Here is a 26260-nt window from a genome sequence, read left to right as displayed (position 1 = left end):
ATAGATGGACAGTTGTTAGTTCACCATTATGGGGAAGAACAGGGAATGGCATAAACTCTTACACCCCCTAAAGCGGCAGTGATTTATGTTCATGCTGGAGGTTTTGTGTTCCAGAATTCTGTCTTTTTGCATCTCCTGTGTTATTCACATAGGAAGACCTCCTGCTGGTAGGTGTGGCCATGTATTTTGCACGTGTGTCCCTTTTTTTACTGTGCCTAACCGTCATGAGTTTGACAGAATACGCTGTTTATAATAGTGTTTACTCCTCTAAGTGAATTGAGATTTCGTCATATTAAAGATTGAACGCAAATATAAGTACTTCGATCATTTTTGTGGATTACAATCCGTTTCCCTGGTCGGAACATCAAGTAAAAACAAGACGAATCAAGAAATATAAATATTCTTTTTAATTTCAGTATTTTAATAAAGATTTAAGATGATAGTAGTTAAACAATACAGGATTTAAGTGTGAAACATACAGTAGTATTATTGTTTATTTTCTCTTGTCGGTAATGATTAGAATTGCCGTAGTTCATATGGCTTAGTGAAGAGTGGAAACTGTACACTAATGGAGTGTAATCCTAAGCAGATATGTGCGAAACCCTCGAAATCCATTTTTCTACAATAACTCGCTGATAGAGTACGAAATTGGAACGACTACTTATTTATTTGTAGAAGACTATATTTTACTCATGGAAAGCTTTTAACTTACTATGATAAATTTTCTCATACTCGTCACGGCTTAGCATGACCTAATAACTAGAGCATTTGACTAGCAATTTGCAGACGGCAGGATTAAAATACTTCACTTTAAATGCTTGCCCTTTCAGCGATGGAGCTGTTATAATGTGACAGTCAATCCCATTATTCGCTACTGAAAAACAACCCAAAAGTTGCGGTGAGTGGTGGTGTTTGTTTGTATTTCTTCTAATCTGTCACTTCAGAATTAGGATAGAGTAGCTGTGTGGGAAATTTAATATCAACAATAGTTGCCCTGCCGAAAATGGCTTTCTTATTTACAAGTATTTTCTCTTTCCAAGCAGTGAATCACAGAATTATAAACGTGATGGTGAACGCAACATTTATTAGTGTTAAAGTATTAGTATAATGTGTCTACTTTTTTATTAATATTTTTAATTGTTTCGTTAGGCATAACATTATACCTGATTAGTTTATAATTTTTAATCCCTAATTTCTTACAATATCTAATTCAAACGTAAAGAGACGTACAATATACTAGGCTGAAAAAGTGGTCTAGGATGTAAGGCTACAAACACAATTAATAAAAGCAGTGAATGAGCAATGTTTATTCTAATGTGTCAAACATCAATGTTTTTATGGACCGTTTGTGTAGCTTTATAATTTTACTTCTAAAGGCACAGTTATTATGTGAGAGTACGTGCAGCTCCCTTTGTTTGTAAAGGAATTCATAAGAGTAGTTAGTTTCAAGAGGTAAATAAACATACTGTTAGTAAATAACTTCCTAATTAATATACGAGTTCCACGTTTGTTCGCTGTGGGTCACTCAGATTTAAAGTCAAATGGTTATCATATTATTTATTATATCAGTACAAAATACTGATTCTACGTTCTGTAGCTTTTTAAGTCTTCAATTAACGATTAAGTTATAGATAAACTGGCATCAAGGTCAGCATGTTGTTTGATATTCGAACCCCTTTTGAGTCAAATATAGAAAGTTCAAATACTACACACACTTTGAATGGGTTTGTATATCTAGTTTCCTGTATTATAAAGGTCATGTCAGAGCACGTGTAACAAAGTTAATTGCTTTTAAAGTACAGAATATGCCCGTATTATTTCAAATCGTGTACACCCGTAGTTCAGGCCAGTGGTTCGCAAATTTTTGGGTTCACCTTTCTAGGAAGATGTCAAATGCATGCCCAGCTTTCTTCTAAAAGAAAGATTTGGTGATTTAAAAAACAAAAGAACGTTGTTAGAAAAATAGCATGAAATGTCTTAAATGAACATTGTTTACCTTACGAGCTGGAGATCTTTAGCGACTTACTGTGTATGGGTTTTCCCGCGCTTCCTTTCAGATATTTTTTTCCTTAACTTAGGTGCTTACTATGATAGTTTAAGAACCAGTAGGAATCAATTGCAAGTAAGGGCATTTACGACATACAGCTACAAAATGTATACTTTTATGTGATATAGTATTGATTGATTATTTTTCATACATTTGACGTAATAATTCTGTAAGTACATCAACCATTGTTGAAAACAAAGGTAGAATGTTTTTGGAAAACGAACCTTCATCCAAGTTTTCATAATTTAAAAAGAGGGGGATTTCACTCAAACTTGTTCAATGGAGATTTTGCCTATACAAATATAGTGAAGTGCTGATGATTTGCCTATACAAATATAGTGAAGTGCTGATGATTTGCCTATACAAATATAGTGAAGTGCTGATAATTTACCAATACAAATAGTGAAGTGCGGATGGCGGAAAGTGACGTCTGTAAGTCGTAAAAGGTAGCGCAACAAAGAAGTGTGGAACTTTCTGTACTTGGAAAGAACTGAATAATTTGACCGATGCGTGTGAAACATGATACTGAAAGTCAATGTTTCATGCATGGCCCGTGCTACATGGTTAAAACGGTTAATGGAAATGAAGAGTGATTGAGTTTGTTTGTTATAGCACGTGTACTTGTTTTAACCCTTCAAGTGCGGTTGACATCATATGACGGAGGCATTTTGCACGCAAGATTTTGAATGACAAAGATTCACGAATCTTTTCGCATGGGGTGGTAGGTATTGAAGTAATGTGCTGCATATTTATATGTAGATTGTTAAGGGAATATCCACAACTGTATTAAAGTAAATTAGTACATGACAGGATACAGGAATTAAAATCATAAGCGCTCTCAAAAATAGGGTTATTGTGGGCAGCGAGAGTTGATAGTGAATTGAAATGTGATCCACTTTATTAGCCAGTACTAAATTTAGACCCATGTGGACACATAACGAAACGTTGAAGTTATCTTTCCAAAAATCCAACGTTACACACTGATTGGTGGACAGTATCAACAGATAGTGTCAAACTGTTTTGTATTAACTTGATGTGTGGTGATGACTAGTTGCCTTCCCTCTTGTCTTACACTGCTAAATTAGGGAAGGGTAATGCAGTTAGCTTTTGTGTAGCTTTGCGCGAAATTCAAAACAAACCAAATCAAAATTTGATGTAATGTTTGCATATATGAAGTTTAATGGTAGTCAAACCTGTATGGCAGATGGATTAATCTTCACACTTTATTGATATGAGGTTTGGTTTGTTTTTTCGTTTTTTAAAATTAAAAGTAACTTCAATGCCTCAGTTCTTCTCCTTCCTGACTAAACGATAGATTGGCCTTGAAAAAGGTTAAAGGTCAAAACCATTGCTCGTTGTGTGTATATGATTTGATTTGTTCATAAAACTGACCTTAATTAAAGCAATTAAAGTAGCAATGAAAGAGTACTTCAATAATCGCATTTTTCTTCTTCGTAGACGGAATACTTTGGTTGTTGAAATTGGAGGATCAAGAACATATCCAAGATTTTAATATGATTTACAGCACATATTGAGCTAAAAAATTAATAGACGATTTATTTCGGTGATCACCATAGAATATGTTACTTTAATTCTAGAGAGATTTATTTCAAACAGCCACTAATGGCGCATTTAGCAAAGTCCACCCTTTATGTATTGGGTAATCACATATCATTCAATCTATGGAAGTGGGTGTAGTTCTTAAACCATTGTATAATGGCTGCCAAAGCGTTTGAACACAATGCAAGAATGATTGTGTTGACTTGTATATCAATAACGGCTTAGTTAGTTACGTCATCAGTTACATATTATTTGGGTAAAAAGCTCCGACTGGACTTTTTCTGTGGCTTTAAGGCTGTAATGACATCTAATCCTGGTATATGAGTAATTTTAAAAATAAAAACAGAACAAAAAACTTCTACCTACTTGCATCACACACAAATTGACCATCATATGTTTCTATAAAAAGGCTCTTAGTAATAGAGAAGAAACTGGTTTCGTTATGTAATAGAAGCATTTAATGTATACCTTATGTTGAACTGCAAATTTCTATTGGTACGTCTTCCAAGATGTATTTGTAATGTGGAAGTAGTTCAGTTCAGTTCATATTGCTGAAGTATGAATATTGTCTTCAGTGTAGAAAGACAGCGCTAAGTTTATGACTATTTTTATTTTACTTGTAGGCTTCTGCATCACAAGGGTTAATTGTTTACGAAACAACGCATTCGTTAAAGTCGTTATATTAAAATGTTCAAGCACGATCCATAAATGATGATTATGGTCCAAAGTAAGGCATTTGGATGCTTGAAAATTGGACTCGTTATTACAACAGATGTTTTGACATCCTGTTAAAACAAGATTTTCTGTTCACTTTTTCTATACGGGTATATACAGGACTTGAATTTGAAGGAACTTTTATTGACATTTACATAATAGGGGTAACTGGGATTGTTAGGCCTACGATTGTGTTATTTTTAGTTAATACATGAACAGATGTGCATTTCTACAGGTCACCATAGTCATGTAATTAGAGTTAGGCCCTACAGGTGATAAAACTTAACATTCAGTCAAATTGGTAAGTGCATGTTGGCTTACAATATTAACACTGTATAATGAAATGTAACCTGGTTTACCGTATTCTTGAAAGAGTGATAAAAATTTGCAAGCTATTCAACTAACAACGCGTGCGTTTAAAGCTAATTATAAAGAAATAATTGATAATGATGAAGCTCATTCTTCTCATGTCCTTGTTTTTTATAATTGTTCAGATCACGCGTGATGTGATTTTGATAGTAGCGCTCCCGGTCACGAAACACTGACCCCTCTAGATGTCGCTCCAAATTTTGAAATATTATGTCCCAGAAGAAACTAATTAGTAGAAATAAACAACTAGACTATGTTATTCAAAATCTTTTTTTTATTTTAATTTGGAATCTATGAAGTAAGAACAAAGACACAGCTGTATGTAAATCCAAAGGATAGCAACATCTACTAATACTACAAGTGAACCAGTATCTTTTATTTCTACGAGGTCTGTTCAAAAAATACGCGGACTGTTTGAATTGCCCGGCTCCAGTTGGTTCCAGGGGAATCCGCTTGGTGTCGCTAGGTTCGCACAGATCAGCTGATTACGACGCCATTTCCCGATTGCAGATATCTTCATTTGTGTATTAGCTACGCGATTTTAAGTGAAGTGCGATTTTTTTGTTTGGCGGATTTCAGAATGAATGACCTGAAGGAGCAACGACTCGCTGTGAAATTTTGTGTTAAACTTGGAAACTCTGCAACTAAAACTTTTGCTATGCTTAACACGGCTTACGGTGATGTTGCTATGAAGCATACGGCATGTTTCAAATGGCATGAACGTTTTAAGGACGATCGACAGTCCATTGATGAAGAGCGTCCTGGACGTCCTTCCACGTCAACTTACAACCCACACGTCGACCAAATCAACACCCTGGTGCGGGCAAATCGACGCCTGACTGTCAGGGAGCTTGCTGAAGAGTGTGGGATATCAGTTGGATCTTGTTACGAGATTTTGACCGAAAAATTGAAGATGCACCGCGTTGCTGCGAAATTTGTGCCTCAGAACTCGTGAGTTTTTGGCCAAACACTCGATCACTGTTCTTATCCACCCCACCCCTACTCACCTGACCTTGCTCCTTGAGATATTTTCTTGTTCCCCAAACTCAAAAGATCCTTGAAAGGAAGAAGATTTGTGATGATTCCTGAGATTAAGGCAAATGCGACGAAGGAGCTGGAGGACATTACAAAAGAAGCGTACCAGGACTGTTTCAACAAGTGGAAACACCGTTGGGATAAGTGTGTGCGTTGGGGAGGAGAGTACTTTGAAGGGGTCCCAGACCTGTAACTTCTAAATAAAGTACATTTTGTTTTATGACGTCAGTCCGCGTATTTTTTGAACAGCCCTCGTATGTTTATGTCCACTTATGAGTGTATTTTATCAATCAAAAGAAGTGTTTTAGATTAAATTATTGGATTACTGTTACGTAGTCTGACACCTCCAATCAAGTTCTCGACTCTGATAATTTTTTTCTAAATTTGGGTTGGTTTCTCGCGACCATAGGATTTTCGATATGACATTACATATTCTACCACTGATTATTTTATAACTGGCCTGGTGGTTAAAGCACTTGACTCACACTTTGAAGGGCGCAGGTTCGAATCCTAATCACGGAACATGCTCGACCTTCTTGCTTCGGGAGGTGTTTTATAACGTGTGGTCAATCCTACTATTCGTTGGTAAGAGTAACTCAAGAGTCGGCGGTAGGGTCTATCACTGCTAAACTAAAGACAGTTAGCGTAAAGTCCTGGTATAACTTTGCGCGAAATTCGAAACAAACCAAACCAGTTTGCCATCAACCACAATTAAGAGTTATTAGATATGTTCTGTTGCTGTGGTTATATAACATCTGAATGGGCAATCAATTGAACATCTCTTTAAAGTTAGAAAAGTTGTGTCTTTAAAACTTGATTGATATCAAAATTTTAATTATAAACCACATTCTGGCCTTAATATTATTGGCGTCATACGGTTATAATAGTTGTTTAATTAGATTTTGAACGTGTACCTCTGTGCAACTGTAAAAGATAGTGACATGCGCAGAAGAATCACACATGTGTGGTTTGTAAAGCGCCATTCTTTAGTGATTTAGGAAAACCAAGTTTTTCGTGTGATTTCAGCGTCTCTTCCATTATCCAGAGGTTATACAGTTAAATATATTTACACCTTTAGTTTTTGTGTAGAGGATTTTGGATTTTTCCAAGCACTAAAGCTTTCAGTTTTTTATATTGTTTTTTTACTACCAGTTTCTACCTTCATAAAGTTCATATGAACTTATATAACGGTAATGTAAACAATGTTGTAGTAAGTAACGTGTTTCTGGAATATGGAAATATGAATGAGGCATTAATCTCTTGAAACTTTGTTATTACGTTTGCTTTTCGTTGACTATAGAAGGCGCGGATTGATCAACACTTTGGATTTCGAATCTGACAAGCTTGGTGTTCGAATGCATACGATGCTACGAAATTATCCCCTCACTTTAATCGATGTGTACCTTATAAGGGTGACAGTCAGTTCCTAAGCGTGAATGGTGGGTGGTCAGGGTGCTGCTGACTCCAGTCAGTAGTTCACAGTTTGGTACGGCGACAAATAGCCTTATTAGTTTTGTCTTAAATTCAGGTATAATTTATTGTATCGAATATCTCTCGGTCAGTTCTTTGGACATTAAAGTTTCTCAGGCATGAAGAGATTACCAAAGCTTATGTCGTTCGTATAATTTTTTCCTCATGGAAACAGTTTTCTGTATTTAGTTTTGTTAATTTTCGTGAATAGTTTTGTATTGGGTATATTTTCTTAATGGTATTGGCTATCAACGTGATAACCGTGGCTAAACGGACTGTAATATGCGAATTTCTATAGTTTATAAGCATACGGCGCATTATATGTTTGTTTACTTCGCAGTTTTAATAAAGGTTCAGGCTTTTATAACATAAGTTTCATAGATAACTTTAATTTGAGGATTATAACTTGTAGGTTTTGAGTGGCTAATATAACTTCTTTTCCTCTTGGACTGCCCGAGTTTCGTATGAAAGACTTTTTTTCTTTGAACCTTCTATTTGTATTAATATGTATGTTCCAAATATTCCAAGTTTCGTTAACATTATAGTTGCATGTATGAATGTATTCCAAAACCTTCGGATGTACATAATGTTACAAGGTCTTTGTCGCATCTCATAGCATTAGTAATCGGGAATTCCTGTACAGTAATTAAGTTTAGCTTATCAGGAATTCCTGTACAGTAATTAAGTTTAGCTTATCGGGAATTCCTGTACAGTAATTAAGTTTAGCTTATCGGGAATTCCTGTACAGTAATTAAGTTTAGCTTATCGGGAATTCCTGTACAGTAATTAAGTTGCAGCTTATCGGGAATTCCTGTACAGTAATTAAGTTGCAGCTTATCGGGAATTCCTGTACAGTAATTAAGTTGCAGCTTATCGGGAATTCCTGTACAGTAATTAAGTTGCAGCTTATCGGGAATTCCTGTACAGTAATTAAGTTGCAGCTTATCGGGAATTCCTGTACAGTAATTAAGTTGCAGCTTATCGGGAATTCCTGTACAGTAATTAAGTTGAAGCTTATCGGGAATTCCTGTACAGTAATTAAGTTGAAGCTTATCAGGCATTACGGATCAATATTACATAATATTTGACTGCTGAGTTACTCGTGTCAAGTTTTCCAAAGAAGTTGTCACTAATTTGACTTGGACAAAATATTAAAACCCATATAAAAGTCGTAAAAATTTAAAATTGTTCATAAGATCCATTTGTTGAATTAGTTTTAAAATCAAACTTGTAACAATAAGACAGTTTTGTTCTCGTTTTTTTCTGATATTTGATATAGACCATCAAAGTCATATAATGTAGTTTTAAATCAGTATAAAATTAATAATTTAAGTAACTGAAATTCGTAATGGCTTTGTTTATCTTCCAAATTTTCCGCACGATATTTTAACTTCCCTAATTAAAAACTGAAATAAAAACTTCAATAGTCCTTTCCACCCCGTCAGTTTTCAAGTCCTCGTCATTCTATGACAAGCACAGAGAAAGTCGTATGAATCTCCCAGGTCTTTATTTAACCTTTTACGTATTGTCAATCACTCCCAGGTGCTTCAGAAGGAAATCGAAGCTCGAGGAAAATACGTTTCGTCCTTGTTGAAACTGTGTGAACGGCTGGGGGTGGGGCCGACGGACGGGGTTCTCATTTGGGACAATCAACGAGTTCGTAGAGTAGCTTCAAATTTAGAACACCGGTGGCATGCCCTGTGGCTACGGTCTTTGGAGTGGCAGTGTGTTTTGGAGGAACTGATTAACAAGTACAAATCGGTAAGATTTTGCAGTTTAATTGTGATATACTAATGATTTGTTATGGTTTGTTATCTTTAAGGTTCACACATCTTACTTTACAATTTTTGTATTATCCATGACGCCGTCGTTATTGGTAATAGCCTACCGACATATATAGAAAAGTACTTATGTAGTTTTTAGTCACAAGTTCTTGTAGGCGTGCACGAATACGAGTTACATTGTAATGTTATTAGATGTAAAACTTATTACTAGTGTGCAGGCACTATTCATGGTGCCTGTGCAAAATTTATTGAACTGTAGTGAAAGGGGCCCGGCATGGCCTAGCGCGTAAGGCGTGCGACTCGTAATCCGAGGGTCGCGCTAAACATGCTCGCCCTCCCAGCCGTGGGGGTGTATAATGTGACGGTCAATCCCACTATTTGTTGGTAAGGAGTAGCCCAAGAGTTGGCGGTGGGTGGTGATGACTAGCTACCTTCCCTCTAGTCTTACACTGCTAAATTAGGGACGACTAGCACAGATAGCCCTCGAGTAGCTTTGTGCGAAATTCCCAAACAAACAAACTGTAGTGAAAGATTAACTCGTAGTCCAGAGCCATTGTAGGTCACTGGATGTGTTGCTGGACGTGTCAAGAATTAAGTTCAGTATTTTGTATGAATTAGTGTCCATTTCTTTCTCTCCTCGTGATTAGTAAACATAATAATAAGTGGATGCTCTGCACACGAACTTCCATTCTTGATAGTAAAATTAACTTTGATCCCTATTCCCAATTAAATGATTAAAATAATAACTAATACAATATATACAATATATTGTATATAAAAAATGATATAAACTCGTGTATCGTTATCGTTACAATCAGTGACTGACTATTGTGTTTGTTGGTTTGATAAAATGTTTTTAAGTTAAAACGTGATACCTACGTGACAAAAATCACGAACAAGGTGTACTGGTGCAGATACTAAATACGGGTTTGAATATAGGGTTACAGAGCACTTGTTAGATAAGAAAAATATCAGAGCGAATGCCTAAAATATATTTAATGTCTATAAGAAAACAATGTCCTCCAGTGCTCATTCGTGAGTCTGCAGGCTTATGACGCTACAAATTAGGTTTCGATACCTTTGAGTAGACCATGGTGTATTTTGCGGTATGCGCTTAACAAAACTGAACCAAACTACAAAAGCTAATACGTTTTTGTTTTTCATTCGGTTGAATTTGATACAGTAGTTAATTTCTATGGTCTACTATTGAGAGATAAATTTGGAAGTTAAACTATCAGCTTTGATGTAACCTATTAGATTATATCAAAAATTGATGAAACTCTAAGTTGTAGGTTTCTTTTTAACTTCAGTATGTGCGTTCATTAAGAATTTGGTATTACTTATAAACAGCTATTAGTCTTAATTGCCTTGGAGAAGTTAGTATCAATAGATTTACAGTAAGTTACTGATGTATCATTATCTTTGTGTCTGATAGTTAATTATTATATTATAGTCCCCCGTTGGTACAGCAGTAAGTCTACAGATTTACAACGATAAAATCAGAGGTTCAGTTCCCCTTGGTGGACTCAGCAAATGGTCTGATGTGACTTTGCTAAGAAAATCACACACACACAAACAATATATAAGCTGGCAGGTGAAAAAACCCTAGCATAGATACTACAAAATAGACATACGAAGAAGTGATTCTTTGTTTCTAAAAATGTTAAGCAGTATTTCCTTAAATAACTTGAAGTAAATTACGTTTAATGTATCGTTATAAAATTTGTTGAAAGTAATATAATTCTAAACTTAGATAATTTAATGTGTTGGCCTTTCTTTGGTAGTTTTCATATCATGCTGATTGCGGATTTATTTTTTTTTTTATATTGACTGTAATTTAATACAAGCTGTTAAGGTAGTTAATTTTCACTAAAATGTTGTCTTTATAATGTAAGAATACATATTGCTATATGTACTAGTTTACCAGAATATCTTCAGCCGCGGCACAGCAGCTTATAGAACGGCTCTGAGTTTTTGTTTGTTTTTTTTTTTTTTGTTTTGTTTTTTTAAATCACTAACTTCTAGCTCATAGCTCTGCCATCTCTTGACCGATTTGAAATCGAGTTATACATTTGGACTCAGATGATCAGTTTCTTTCCATTTATATATCTAATGACTCAAGTTCTCGTAGATTAATCTATTCAAATTATTTCTCAATTTGAAAGTAAACTGGTTGAGATCCTGATGAAAAATTGAACATAGTATTACACGCCACATGCAATGCTCGCACACAAAAAATTAACTAGTATTAATTAAGGAGAAAATGTCTCATCAATTAGTTTTTTTTAATTTTTCCTAAAAGAATTTCAAGTGTCGCGGCTATTGAAGATTCCCTCTTGTTTTCATAACTAATTATACTTACCAGGTTGAAATATTTATTCTCCATTAGTATAAAATATCACTGATTTTAAGTTAATAATGTTGTTTTATAATTTCTCGTAATATTTATTATAAAGCTGGTTGTATTATGATTTATCTATCTATTCGGGCCCGGCATGGCCAAGTGTGTTAAGGCGTGCGACTCGTAATCCGTGGGTCGCGGGTTCGCATCCACGTCGCGCCAAACATGCTCGCCCTTTCAGTCGTGGGGCGTTGTAATGTGACGATCAATCCTACTATTCGTTGATAAAAGAGTAGCCCAAGAGTTGGCGGTGGGTGGTGATGATTAGCTGCCTTCCCTCTAGTCTTACACTACTAAATTAGGGACAGCTAGCTCAGATAGCCCTCGAGTAGCTTTGTGCGAAATTCAAAAAGCATCTATTCATGCTTTCCCTTCCTGACAAGGAAGACAGAATAAATCAAACAAGCTTTCAGGGTCGCATAAACGCACTGCTTATGAAAAAATGTTCTTCTGGCGACGTACCAACTTGAACATGGAAACAACTGGGTTATCGTCCCTGTAGTTCGCCATCTTTGTCACGTTTTCAAACTACGGAAACATTTGATAAGCATTTCATCAAGCATTGAAATCGTTGGTTCTGCTAGTCATCTTTACGAGATAATATTTAATGGGGAGCGTACGTATTTTGGAAAAAAAAATAACTTACTTCGCTAAATAACATATTAACTGATGCTATTGATAAATATAACTAAATACCTGTTATGCGATTCTTTACTTTTCTCGACAATAGTTTTTATATTTACTGTTTTATCAAAGTAGCTGAATAATTCTTATTTATATAAATTTAAACGAAGCATTACCACATTCAAAAAATGAATAGACCTAAGATGAGCGTGCTTTACGTAGACTTTAAATGGATTTTCGCCAGATAGCATCAACAAGGTATACTAAGTCGTAATAAAATATTCTGCCGTTGTTATTATACTGCACGTATTTTTGTGAGTCATAGTATAAAGGGTATATTACCCGGTCATCGTACCAATAAGATGTTTTGATAACCCTCCTTCTCAATTTATTAATATTATATGTCACATATGTATTTTTGTTTTCGGGTACTACTTAAAGTGTGAGAAAAGCAGGTCACCTAAACTTTGAGGTAAATTTCCTCCTTGATAACGGCGGTTTTTAGGGTTGACCTTGATAACCGAGAAACTATGACCTAGATTACGTGGGAAAGTATTGTTCCTTAAAACGAATGAAGAGCCCCAGGAAACGGAATATTGCGCTTTGATGACGTATGACACTGTTCATCTATAAGTGTTAAAATATTATTATTATGTAACTTGGAGCGACGTGTTTTGGTGGCATCGCTCTAAAATTTTACAAGCCCTGTTAATAGAAAGCTAGATACACTTTGAGTATCCAGGAAAGGCCTATCTGAGTGAGTTGTATCAGTAATAGTAACTTTGATGACTAGGTAAAGAATGATGTTTTGTAGCCAATATTTTGGAAAGTTTATTTACAACAATTGTGATTAATGGGCAATAACTACGAAAGTTGCTTTAATGATGCGTCTAAATGCAATGTTAGTTTGTTAAGTAAGAATTAATGCTATTTATATGCAAAGTTTAGGGTTTGGGCTAGTTTGTGGTCAGTCAACTATAATTATTTTTATACTGTTTCCACTCAATTCTTTTATAGTTTATTGCAATTCTAATTTCATAAAACAATTGTGTCATGTTGTTGAAAACTCTTAAGGCGATTTTCTTAAAATCAGACCGTAGTTCTTCAATAGTTTAGTTAAAACCACTTAGTTAAAAGGCGTGGTTCTGCAAAACTTGTTCACGCATCCCTCTCTTGGTGGTTTTAGATATCATGTTGCAGTTATACGGGAAAGAATTTTTATACGATTTGAGTCAAAATCTTAAGTACAGGAATGTATGTTTTTTTAGACCAAAGCCACATCAGGCCATCTGCTGAGCCCACCGCGGGGAATCGAACCACTGATTTTAGCGTTGTAAATCCGGAGACATACCGCTGTACTAGCGGGGGGCACTTTAAGTATAGGAAGCATAACTGATTCGAGTTAAGTTTTCACAGTGCTATACCGTCAGAGGGCCACAACTCTTCAAGTTCTACAGCATTGTTTTCATAAGCATGATTGAAATAGATAATAATGAAAGCATTGACTCTGCATGTTTTATAGCTCGACAAAAAAATTGGCAACAAAATAAATCTCTTTCGAAGATGACGTGTTTAGAAACCAAAATTTAAAGGGAGGATAATGATATTAAATAATGTGGAAATATCTTTACAGGGGAGGGTGCTAGAAATAAGATGCATGGTTCTTTGATATTAAGCCAATAGTGAAATAATGTCAAACATTCCATCAAAGCCCCGTTGAGGCCTAGCATGGCCAGGTGGTTAAGACACTCGACTCGTAATCTGAGGGTTGCGGGCTCAAATCCCCTTTACACCAAACATGCTCGCCCTCTCAGCTGTGGGAACGTTATAAACTGATGATCAATCTCACTATTCGTTAGTAAAAGAGTAGCCCAAGAGTTAGCTGTGAGTGGTGATGATTAGCTGCCTTCCCTCTTGTCTTTCACTGCTAAATTAGGGACGGCTAGCGCAGATAGCCCTCAAGTAGCTTTGCGCGAAATTCAAAACCAAGCAAAGCCCCGTTGTAACTTGTAATGTTAGAATTACAGTTTAAAAATACGTTAATTAAAGAAGTACCAAATTTGCATCGGTTCCATATCACACTGATTTACTTAGAATGCTTATATTCGCAGTTAATAGTTTTACTTGTCAATTAGTATACATAAAACTAGGTGGCTTTAGCATGAAACATTTTTACTCGCATGCAATAAATGTTTATTCAGTAGCGATAACATCTGTCCGAATTTTGTTACGTTGTGCGATATTTTACATTAGTCATGAACAGTATTGGTTTACTTATTGAGATAAATCGCAGAATTCAATAAAAACATAGCCCCAAGAGTATTAACGCAATTAACTCTGTAAATTATCTTTTTTTATATTCATTAGAGAAACAAAATACATTTATTAACCTTACAGTTTGTTAATATTTGTTTGATATTAAAGTGTGCGTACATTATACACATTTTTTGAAAAAGGTTTAATGGAGACACTCTTAAAGTAAAATTATTTATTGTTATTGTTGCAAACAAATTTTTTTATTAACAGCTTGTTATAAGCAGTGATTGCATAGACGATAATCGTAAAAGTGTTATCCACTAGTTCAGCCCTGATTGAGAAAACTGTATTTCATTGTTTGTCGGTATTGTTTATCTAGTGTTTGCCCTTTTAATTTATGTATCACTTGTGAAGTTTATTGTATGACGAAGTTGGCCTAAATATATGAATGACCACTATAATGATTTGAAATATCCATTCCTTTGTTATTGTCGCTAGGTGGCGATGACTGTCAAGTTGACGTCAGTGGTCAAGAATAGACCTGAATTCAGTGTTGCTTGTAATGTGAACGCGTCAAGACAAAACACGTTTTAGCACGTGAAGGGTGTTGTGTGTTTATAAAATTGTGCATGCGCATGAACTTCACTGTTCTGCAGCAAACTTAGCCTTCCAGACATGTAAACGATAGGTTGTGACAGACGAAAGTGTGGCTTCAGCGAAGCGATTCAATAACCACAGTTTTCTTTTTACGTGATTTCAAATTGCGTTTTAATATTTTTCTCAAACAGCTTATATCTCAGTCTTAGAAGCTGGTACGTAAATAACACCCCTTTCATTTTATTAACTGTGTTATGTATTCCGTAGTTATTCATACTGTACACATATTTAAAACACTTTTTTATCAATTTCTTCTGTATATTTAAGTATTTTAGGCTTTAAAATGGTAAGCACACGAATGCTGGAATGAATAAATAGACTTAGATCTCGTATGTGAAATATTGTATTCTTGATTTTATATATCTATACAATATATTCCCTAACAGAATTCGTTTTACACATATTTGTCTTAAGTAAACCAGTGTATATTATTAGAACGGGATCCATAGGATTTCTTTTTCTTTTTTTAATGAAACATATGATGAGACGTTTCACTATGTTGTGAAAACTATGTGAAGATCTCCTGATTTAGGAACGTGAATCAGTTATTAGTGTATGTTGCATGTGGCTAATTTTAGACACACTGATAATGCAGAATGAAGTAAACTTTGCTTAGAATCTAATTTAAATATTGTAAGAGATGGTAGCGGAAGGATTATTTTGTTTTCAGATCACTCTTTAGTATTGATATAAAATAATAGGTTTTTATTACAAGAAGCTCTTTAGTGTCGTTTAATTTATGATATTGTTGTTGCATCATATGTGTCCCATTCTGTGATAGTTCCAACATCTCTTGGTTGTTGCTTTGTACTGTTCTAGTGTAGTTCACTGTAGTTGAATGTCTGTGTAAGGATGTTATCAGAGTATCTGTTTATATTTTTATATATAAAAGAAAAAAAGATGTACTAATATCTACAGGTCTTTAGTGATTGTGTGACTGTTACATAGTTGCTAATTGTGGTATGTTTTTGACAGTATTTGTTTGGAATGTTTTAGGAATCACTTTTAACTGAAGTAAATATTTTTTAGGGGTTTGTGCCAACTACTTCTTCACTACCCCAGAGTGTTGTTGAGGAGCCATTGAACAAATATCCACGTTTATCTTTAGAGGGGGATGAACATTTTTTCCAAACATTCCTGAACATGGAAGAACAGTCAACTAACAGTGAGCATTCCATGCAGTTAAATCGCCCAGAAGAAGGTGGTAATTTCAGTAATGACAAGGGTGTTATGGTGGGTTGTACAGGAATCCCTGAACTGAAGGCTGAATGTGGTGGAAATTTTCGCCAATTTGAAATTATTCAAGATGTTGGTTATTCCAGTGAGAGCTCTACACATTTGTCTAATGATGAGAAACAGGAATTTATTAAAATTTACAGTTACAGCCCTGTACCTCCAGGTATGTCTAAGTTAGATAACATTTGTCAACATTCCATGCTTTCTTCCTTACCTCCACCCACTGAAGATTCTGGTTTTTTCAGCCATTTTTCTAAAGGTCAAAACAGTAAAGATGTAACTTTGGGGTTTGAGGTTGGCTTGTTAGACAGTAGTCATGAGGTGTCATGCCAGGTCAAAGAAGAGGGGTCCAGAAATGTCAGTACAGTTTGTGATCATATGTTTCAATTAGGAAAGATGGAAACATGTCATAAATTGAGTTCTTCTGTTATCAGTAGTCACACTTCATGTTCTAGTAACTCTGCTCAGATTATTGACCAGAAGGCAATGTTTCTATCAACATGTAGTCCTCAAGTGAACAAGGATGCTATTGGACATCCTGTGGTCAAATCTGAAAACATGATCTCAGAACCATCTGAGATGATTAACAAATCTGATAAGGTTCATGACTGGCTAAAGCAGTGTAAGACAGAAGAAGGTGTAGAGGTTATGTCAGAGGATTCAAGTTGTGGGGAGTCTGTAATTAATCCTCAAGCCAGTGTTGACAGCTCCTGTGATGCTAGTGGAGAATGTACCACAAATGATTCTGATAGTGAAGAATCTGTTGGGTCCAATGAGATGAATTGTAGTTTGGCTCTTAGCAGATCTGGTACAGGGAGTGTAGAAACAGTGGTACTAGTACAGCATGAGGAGATAAATGATTTGCAGAATCATACAGGCAATATAGAGATTTCACCTAAAGTCTTGAGCAGGAAGAAACGAACCACTAAAATTCGACCTAGAAGTGTAACTGAGTCTGACCAAGGAGGTATTTGGAATTTTTCAACATTTTCCACTAAAACTACATCAGAAGGAGCACTTAATATGGTGGCCTCTCCAGTTAAGATAACAAAACAGTTTAGGTAAGTTGTATTTTTACTTGTGATGGAAAACAAGGTTTCTCTTCATAAATAAAATTATATATATTTAGTAATAGTAACTTCATTAACCTCCATTTTAAGCAACTCAGTTCACACCTCTGATTGTAATTTATTATTAACAGTATGCTGAACAAGAATAGTTTTGAGTTTTCACAACATCCCTTTATGGATGCAATTACAAATTAAGTTTTTTTTTTTTTAATTTTGATATTATGATACAATAATCCTCTCTCTGTTATTTAGATCAGTAGATGAAGAGCACACCCCATTAAGTAAAAGAAAACACCAATACCACAATTGGAATAGTTCTTCTCCCATATTCCACCATTCTGATTCAGGTTCAGGTAGCTTCTCACCCAGTTCAAAACATGCAGAAAATGGAAGGTACTGCTTCTATAGCAGTCGCCAACAAAGATCCACTAGCCAGAATAGTAATTGGTGTGAAAGTAGTCCCAACAAACTTAAGAACTCTTCTAACTGTCATCGTCGGTCTTCATATTCCTCTAAAACTTCTAAATCATCTAAAGCTGGCAGTGGGTCATCGAGCTCAGAACTGAAACAAGTATGTATTACCTCGTATCAAAAGTTGACTTCTGATTTTAAAGGACTGTTATTATGATAACTTGTATAAATTGCTATCATGAACTATAGTAGTGGTTCATAATACGAATCATTCATTTGTTCCTTTTCTATTATCATTATTATTCTGCCAACCCACAAAGAAATGGGTATGAGTTTTAAAACCAAACCGTGGCATTATTACTAAATAGATCATTTAACATTACATAGGAAGCTTTTTAATTTATTTCTATATTTTTATAAGCTAAAAGAATCATAATTCTAGTGTAAATTATGTCATTACCCTTTGAAGCTAGATTTCTTACAAAGAAGTAGAGGATGAAAATTAAGTGACTGTAACATGTTGATGCACAGTGCATTGTACATTATATAGTCATTGTCTCTAGAGAGCAAATACCTGTATTATATATAAAGTGAAAAGTAAAAAAACAATTACATGATATTAAATTTTATTCAACACATTCACATCATAATTACGTTAAAGCACAGAAAGGTTATTTACATTGATATTTTAAATATACATGTTTTACTTGAAAAGGCTGCTTTTCTTCTTGCAAAATTTTATACTTGATGAGTGATAGTTGTGTCTCAATTTAAAAGTATACATATTTATTTACCCATTGTTACGCATTACATGCAGAGAATTTAGTTACAGAGAAACTATAAACCCACTATATTTCCAAACATGTTTCCACAGTAATCTCTTAACTCCAGCTTAAATTTTTTCATCTTGAACTAATGTGATCAAGTAGCCAATATCTATAGTTAATCATCATGAACCATATTATCAGTTGTCTCTCATAACAAATATCTTTAAGTCATTCTTTAAATTAAAAGATGCATTATAGTGATCATACATACAGTAATAGTATTGGGGCAATAATATCGGAAACAATAGCATATCCAGTCTATGTGAAATCAATCAAAGATTGTCGTTTTTTCCCAACAGAACTTCATACACAGGCTGTGTATTTCAGTAAACTATTTCAAATAGGACAGTATTGCAATTATACATATTCATGCCCAAGGTGAACATAAAAATAAGATTATTACAAATTATTTGTTTCCAAATGGGAATAGGGATTGTAAAAATAAAGTACAGAAACAAGATAATTAACTTAAAGTGATCATGCAGTTGCAAAAAAAGTAACAAACAAGCTTAAGTTTTGTGACACAAGATAAATGAAAAAAAAACAACAGGAATTTAAAAATCTTCAAATAGGGATAGTAAACAAGGCAAGCATTACATGACTGAAGATACTTCAAGACATTATTTATTCATGTTACAAATCCTTTATTTTGACTCAATGCTATTACCTGGAATTACATCCTGTCTCTTTGTTAAATGCCCAATTTTTGTGAGCCACATATAGCACACTCGCATTCAACTGTTGGAAGCACGCTGTACCCTGTATTGAGGAATCAGCAATGAATGGGTGTTTAATACAAAGTTTTACTGTTTGTTTTAACTTTCACTATAAAATACTTAGAGGTGTACCTTTTAATTGCTAAATGATCAACATGATTGTCTTAATAGGCCACAATGCTGATTGATATTATAATTGCCACTTGTTACTATGGAAATGGACATAGTTAATAATTTGAGCTTTTTTTATTTTATTAAATAAAATAACAAATAAACTATTGTAATTTTAGCAACAGTTGTAAGTTTATACTACAATGCCTGCTGATTACAGACCACCATAAATAAATGTATAGTATTTTGCTTTTAAATTATTCATTAGTCTAATGAGGCAGCATAGTAGTTATATTTGATAAATAATTTTATTGCCAAAATAGATAGATTGTTCCAACAAGTGGGTTGGTGAGAGACAAAAGTTTGTTTTTACTCTCATGACAGTCCATATAAAGTTTCTCATTTGTGATTTATTGTATTTTAAGATGTCAAGGCTTTATGATAGTTAAGTAATAACAATGGAAGATAAAATTTGCACCATTTTCAATTTTACTATCTCAGAAAACTCATCATAGTAGTACTAGTTTAGGTCCAAGCATGTTTAAAAATAAATAAATTGCATAACTTTTTGTTTCCATAAAAGTACTTTTCTCCCCATTCTTCATTGAAAGCACAACACTCAGGGTCCACTTTTCTTCTTTTAAAAGCAGCCATAACGATTGGTGAAAAAAAAAACAGGATCTGAAATTGAAAAACACAGAACGCTGTTAGAAATGTATTGTACTGGTCCAAGAATGCACAAACAAAAAATATTGAAACGTACATTTGCCATGACACTTACCTAAGAACGAGTTACGAAAAGTGCATAACCCGACTACTAAGAGGAATGAGCTTGCTGAAGCAGTAACCCTAGGCTGCTGAATTTACAAGAAGAGTTGATAGGACAAGGGTCAAGTCTGTACTTGTTTTCGAAATCCTAATGCTTTCATAGATACATGCCTCAATATGAATAAATGGGCAGCAAGGATGAAAGAATTTTCCTATTGGTTAAAAATGCTCATGACAGCCTTGTTTCTTTTTATCATAATGTCTTGTGTTTGCCACTTTAAAATGACTATCGGTGTGATTTATTTTGTTATGACAGTCAGACATTTGATGAAATGTCACTTTTTATTTCCAAGCGGCTAGCTGCTGGTGGGCAAAATGACCTCGAGGGCTGTATCTGGCCTCGGGCCGTAGTTTGGTGATCCTGTTCTATAGGAATCATTGATTGTATATTATCTTATATTTAACATCTAAATCATGTTTTATTAAAATCACATATATTTTTAAATTATATTTGTTTGCTTGCCCATATGCTTCATTTAATTTTTATAAAATTATTGTATCTATCACAATGAATGAACTACATTTGGACAGTAGTACCTCTTTAAACATTTACTGCTGTATATGCAGTCAGTTCCAATAAATAATATATATTTTAATCTTCCATAGATTTATGCTTGTGCTGGCCTCCTGAGTAACATGGACTCTGACAGTTCTTTTACCACCAATCAAGATGAAGAACAGATGAAATGTGAGAGTGAAGTAAGCCTTCAGAACATTCCAACTGAAGATCAGGGTTCTCAATCAGATCAAGTATGGGATAATTTTCAGGTATGTGATTTGAGCAAGATTATGGGTTTCTACTGTTTAATATCGATAGAGTAACAACTTGTTTGAATATTAGTCTATAAGTGGCAATGACATGAATGAGTTTGTTCAATGTCAAACACAGTTACAAGTTGTTTTATTTTTGCATGTAATTATTCATGTGTAACGTTTTTTGGGATATGTAGTGGGAAATATCACTCAGTGTGTTTCTGTGGGAGATATGTAGTGGGTTTGTTAACTTAGAAGTCCATTCTCATATACATGTACTGATTTCCTTTAATTGAAACTTGATCAACTTAAATCATCTAATGGTTACAATCTAAAGAGCAAAAGGGTAAATGCAACTTGCTTTGCAACTAACTAAACAGACTGAAATATTTTGTTTTTGAATTAACATTTGTATGAATGTTATAATCAAAGAAGTATTTGTTTTGACTGACAAAATGAATCACCGCTATTGTATGTATTGAATTAATAGCTTAAAATAATAGAAAGCTGTTAAATAAAAGGTTGAACAAAAGATTTCTACTGTTTGTTTACTAAATTTGTTAATATTAACTCAGGTGGTATATTTTAAATGTTTTATGTTTTTGACATATCGTCACATTGCTGTTTTAATATGAGGAAAAGAAATGCATGTGTTTTGGCTATTAATTGTAATGTTATTGTATATACTTTTTGTACTCATATATTTGATTGTTGGGCAACTTGGTAGATTACTGAACTAATTTGTGCTATATTTGATGTTTTGCTACATGTGGAAAGGAATTGTAAAAATGAATAAAACATTTTTGTTAATATCTTTTGTAGTACTAATTGTATCATGGCTTGTATGAGTACTGCTTGCAACTGGTTGTACTCTTTTTATGAAACAGTTTACACATTAAAATGCTTTTAATCTCTCTGTGTATCTTGGTCCAGTTTTACTATTAAACTTGTGTTGAAGATATGCAGTTTCATTTCTGTTAGACTTGCATCTGAATTATTCTAATGACCATAGGAACCTGAATATCTAAGTGAACCCTATTCTGAGTCCAATGCTGAGGACGCTATTAAAAAGCTGGAAGGTTATGGGGATGACTACCATGCTTTTCTTGGTTGTCAATCAGACAGTTCTTCCAAGAGTGAATTCATGACCCACAGCCAAACAAAGTTGGCCCTGAAATCATCACACCAATATGTAAGTGGAACTTTAGAGAAATATTTTAAGTTTATATAATTTAATAAAAATAGCTATGAATAAAAAAATGTATTAACCCTTTTGCAATGGGCTTAGTTTTATATACACAAGTTCATCTACACATTTGCATGTTAGATAATTACATTGTAACCTTTGATACATTATGTGTATCTTCACAAAATTTGTTGGACTTGTAGTAAAGATTACAACTTTTTATGCAGACAAAAATCATATTTCTTAATGAAATATTTTTATTAAATATTTGTTTGTTAAAACATCAAGTCTGTTTTGTTACTTGTCTGAGTATAAAGTGCTTTCATGTCATGATAAACTATTCTTCATCCCAAAAGTCTCAAATATTATTTTTCTAATTGTAAAATATCCTAAATACATTTCAAGTGTTTTTTGTGGGTTTTTTTCAGTGAGACTCTATATTTTGTTATTTCCTACACCCTAACTATGTGGGGTCTGTCAGTTGACTGATATTTTAACCATCATGAAAAAATTAGGAAATAAATATAAATTGTGCTTTTTTTGTGCTAGAATAACTACATTTTATAACACACACAAAAAATGTTTAATATAATTAGCTCACATCTCATAACCTTATACTTTTATCATATTGACCTTCCAGTTGTGCTTAACTAATATTACACAACTTCCATTGATGAGGTGCACATGCACAAATGTTACTGTATCCAGTAATGTAAAACTAACCTTTATTCTTTACACAGTAACCCTGTTTTATCTGTATTTTAGTGGAGTAGTATTTTGTAATATACAATCACATTAAATTATTAAACATTATATATTATCATGATTTAGAAATAAGACATGAAACTTGTTTTTCTCAAAATAAAAAAACAACAACAATAATTTAAGAATTGAGGCAAACAATTATTTCTTCTAGCTGTGACCTTTGAACTCTGTTGCTACTGTACATAGGTTGCTAAGTGTTTTAAAATTTTCCACATGGAGGATATCAAACAAAATTTTTTTTAAATTTTTATATATACAGTTGAATAACATAAATAAATATACTGATACCATGGATTTCCACTATAATTTATTAAGCTAAGTAACTAATCTATATTTGGGTCTAAAAATATAAAACTCAGAGCAAGCTAGACACACAACCAAACTCCTTGAAATCTTGGTTTGAAAGAATTTGATAGAAAACCAATAGTGGGGCATTCTAAGCTGTTGATATGTTATTCACATGTCATATATTGTAGTAAGAATATATAAGGGACTGTTTTGAAAAATGAAAATAAGTGAATAGGGCCATTTTGTTTGATTCAGTACATAGGCTGTATCTCAACAAAATAAAAAGATATCAGATTCTTATTTTATATTCTAACTTGTCAGTATTGGTAATTTCAGTTCCTAATCTGTACAAAACTATAGATTAGGTATTTTGACATTCCAAGCATCTAATTTTAGGCAGTACTGCATTCAGAATACTAAAATCTATATTTAGGTGTATTTTATTATATTTACCTTTAAATTAAGATATTAACTTATATAATATTAAAGTTTAAATTCTAATCCACAATTTCATTCCATATAATAGTGGTTTAATAAAATTTTGAATACAAGTCAACAAATGTGATGATATGGCCTTTGACCCATGACCAATTACAAAAGGGTTAATCTTAAATGTATTAAATTTTTAAAAAGTTTGTAGCTTATTTTAATTGCTTTTGTTTTCTGTGTTGGACAATTTTAGGTTGTTTATTTTTTTAATGTCTGTGTATCACTTCTGCATTATATTAATTTTGTGATTCAAATACTTTGTTTAGTTAAGTAGTAATACTTTATCACTGGAGAACCTTCCACCTGTAGACATGGAATCTGACTCTGATGTAGATGACTTCCATCATATCTTAGAAGAAAGTGAAAAGGCCCTGAACATCTTTAGCAAACACTTCCAGTGCTGTACTCTTAAGGATTCTTCTATTCCAGATGCACAGTTTGTGAGTACAAACAGACACTGTTGGGTTCTTAGAAAGCTATTTATCAGTATAAAAAAGATCAAAAGTACACCATCTCAAAAACTAAGAATAACTGTAAAGCTTGCCATGAAAAATATTTATGATGGTATCTTAGTTTTTCTACCCACAGAAAATATTCTTTTGTCTTGAAGAATGGTATTTAGTTTAACATAAAGTTTAGATTATGGTGGTCATAATACATTATTATATTTATATTATTATATTTTTCAACACTATATTCTTTATCTAATCCATTAGGGATATACAAAAATTAAAAGAGTGTATAATAGTATTCCAACCACACTATATTTGCAGTATCATTTGCTGATAGCATAGTTCACTCAATTCAGAGTTATTAAGGCTGGCTGAAATACTACATGACATGAGTGTGTATGTGTATGTTATATATAAAACACATACACACACTTCTAATTAATGAATGTACCTAATGCACTAGATCAGGGGTCTCCAAATTATGACCCATAACTTTGGTTTATCTGGCCTGCAATTATTATTAAAGGACAAGAGAAGAAGAAAAATAACTCTGAATGTTGTGTTTTCAAAGAACAGTGGAGTGTGGACTACTTTGTTATTGAATCACGTAAGCAAATGTTGTGCTTAATATGCAATGAGACTATCGCAGTACTAAAAGAATATAACATTTGTAGACATTACCAAATCAAGCACTCATCAAACTATTTTCAGTTCACGGGAAAGCTACATTCAGACAAATTTGGAACATTGGAACGTAACTTATCCTCACAACTGTTTGTACTTAAGGGAAAGAAACCCAAGAAAGAAGCTGCAACAAGAGCAAGTTTCTGAGTGGCACATCTGTTAGCCAAGAGAGGAAATCCATTTAACAATGTGTACCAATTAAATTATGTATGATTGAAGTATCCAAAGAAATGTGCTCAGAAAAAGCAGACTTATCTAAGTCTATTAGTCTTTCGGGGAATACAGTTGCTCATAGAGTCGAGGACATTGAAAGCAGTATTGTGTCTCAGCTGAAAGACAAGGCCAAAGAGTTTAAGTGCTTTTCCATCGTGCTTGACAAGTCAACAGGTATGTCTGACATTTCACAGTTTCTGTTGTTTATTCATGGTGTCAACATTAATTTTGAAGTGACTGAAGAATTAGTTTCTGTGCACAGTATGCATGGATTAACCACAGGTAAAGACATCTTCAAAGAGGTAAAAAAATCACTAACTCAGTACAAGCTGGAATGGAAACAGCTGAAGTTCATTACAACAGATGATGGTAGAAATATGTGTGGTGCAGGAAAAGATTTAGTTGGGCAAATTTACAAAGCTCTTGTTCCAAGCCTATAGTTCTTCAATGCATTATTCATCAGTAGGCACTGTGTGGAAAATATCTGGACCTGTCATGTTTAATGGAACCTGTAGTTTCAACAGTGAGCTTCACTCCTTCTCATGGACTCAACCATCATCAATTTCGTGACTTTTTGGCAGAAGTTGAAGCAACATATCCTGATTTGCCCTACCACACTTCAGTTTAATGGCTTTTTTGAGCTTAGAACTGAGATTAAAATTTTCTTAAATGAAAATAACTGCTCTCAACTGTTACTCACAAACAACAAATGGCTTTGGAAATTAGTTTTTTTCTGTAGACTTGACCATGTACTTCAGTTAATTCAATCTTAGATTGCAAGGCGAAACTGCTTTTATCTGCAATATGTACACAGAGGTGAAAGCATTTCAGCAATAACTAATTATTTTCATATTCCAATTGATGAGGAGTTGCTTCATACATTTTCCATGTTGTGAAGAGTTTCAGCAAGAGGTGAGATCCCCATTCCCACACAGGTTTGCACAAGATACCCTTTCTGACCTGAAACTACAGTTCAAGGAGCATTTTTTTATCTTAATGCAAGTGCAATGGAAATAAAGATTTTCAAAAAAACCATTTGATTGTGTTATTGATGAACTGCTACCTGAAGTTCAAATTGAAGTGATTGATGTGCAGTCCAATGACATGTTGAAGGACAAATACAACAAAAGGAAACTGATAAGTGTTTGATAAATGGTTTCCAACCGACAGTGTGTTTATTTAAAAAGCTTTGCTCGTGGATTCATTTCAGTTTTTGACACTACCTATTTCTGTGAAAAGACATTTTCATAGATGAAGTATGTCAAAATTAGTTACAGATCAGCCTTATCTGATGAGCATTTGCAACCACTTTTG

General features: G+C 33.9%; 1 protein-coding gene across 9 annotated transcripts in view; it reads left to right on the top strand.

The window, feature by feature from the left end:
* The window catches only part of LOC143249453 (uncharacterized), a 224768-nt gene that overhangs the window by 178959 nt on the left and 19549 nt on the right, over positions 1-26260 (top strand). For 8 of the 9 annotated variants that reach the window (XM_076499319.1, XM_076499320.1, XM_076499316.1 and 5 more), the window contains 6 exons: positions 8738-8956; positions 15947-17214; positions 17476-17794; positions 20723-20884; positions 21882-22061; positions 23864-24037. In XM_076499319.1, coding sequence (XP_076355434.1) covers positions 8738-8956; positions 15947-17214; positions 17476-17794; positions 20723-20884; positions 21882-22061; positions 23864-24037 — 2322 coding nt within the window. The remainder of the gene's footprint in view (positions 1-8737; positions 8957-15946; positions 17215-17475; positions 17795-20722; positions 20885-21881; positions 22062-23863; positions 24038-26260) is intronic. The other variant, XM_076499322.1, reaches the window with a different exon arrangement.

This window comes from Tachypleus tridentatus, chromosome 4 (genome assembly GCF_004210375.1).
Source record: "Tachypleus tridentatus isolate NWPU-2018 chromosome 4, ASM421037v1, whole genome shotgun sequence".
Classification (NCBI taxonomy): domain Eukaryota; kingdom Metazoa; phylum Arthropoda; class Merostomata; order Xiphosura; family Limulidae; genus Tachypleus; species Tachypleus tridentatus.
The sequence above is the reverse complement of the archived record's forward strand: the minus strand, read 5'-3'. Positions and strand labels throughout refer to the sequence as shown.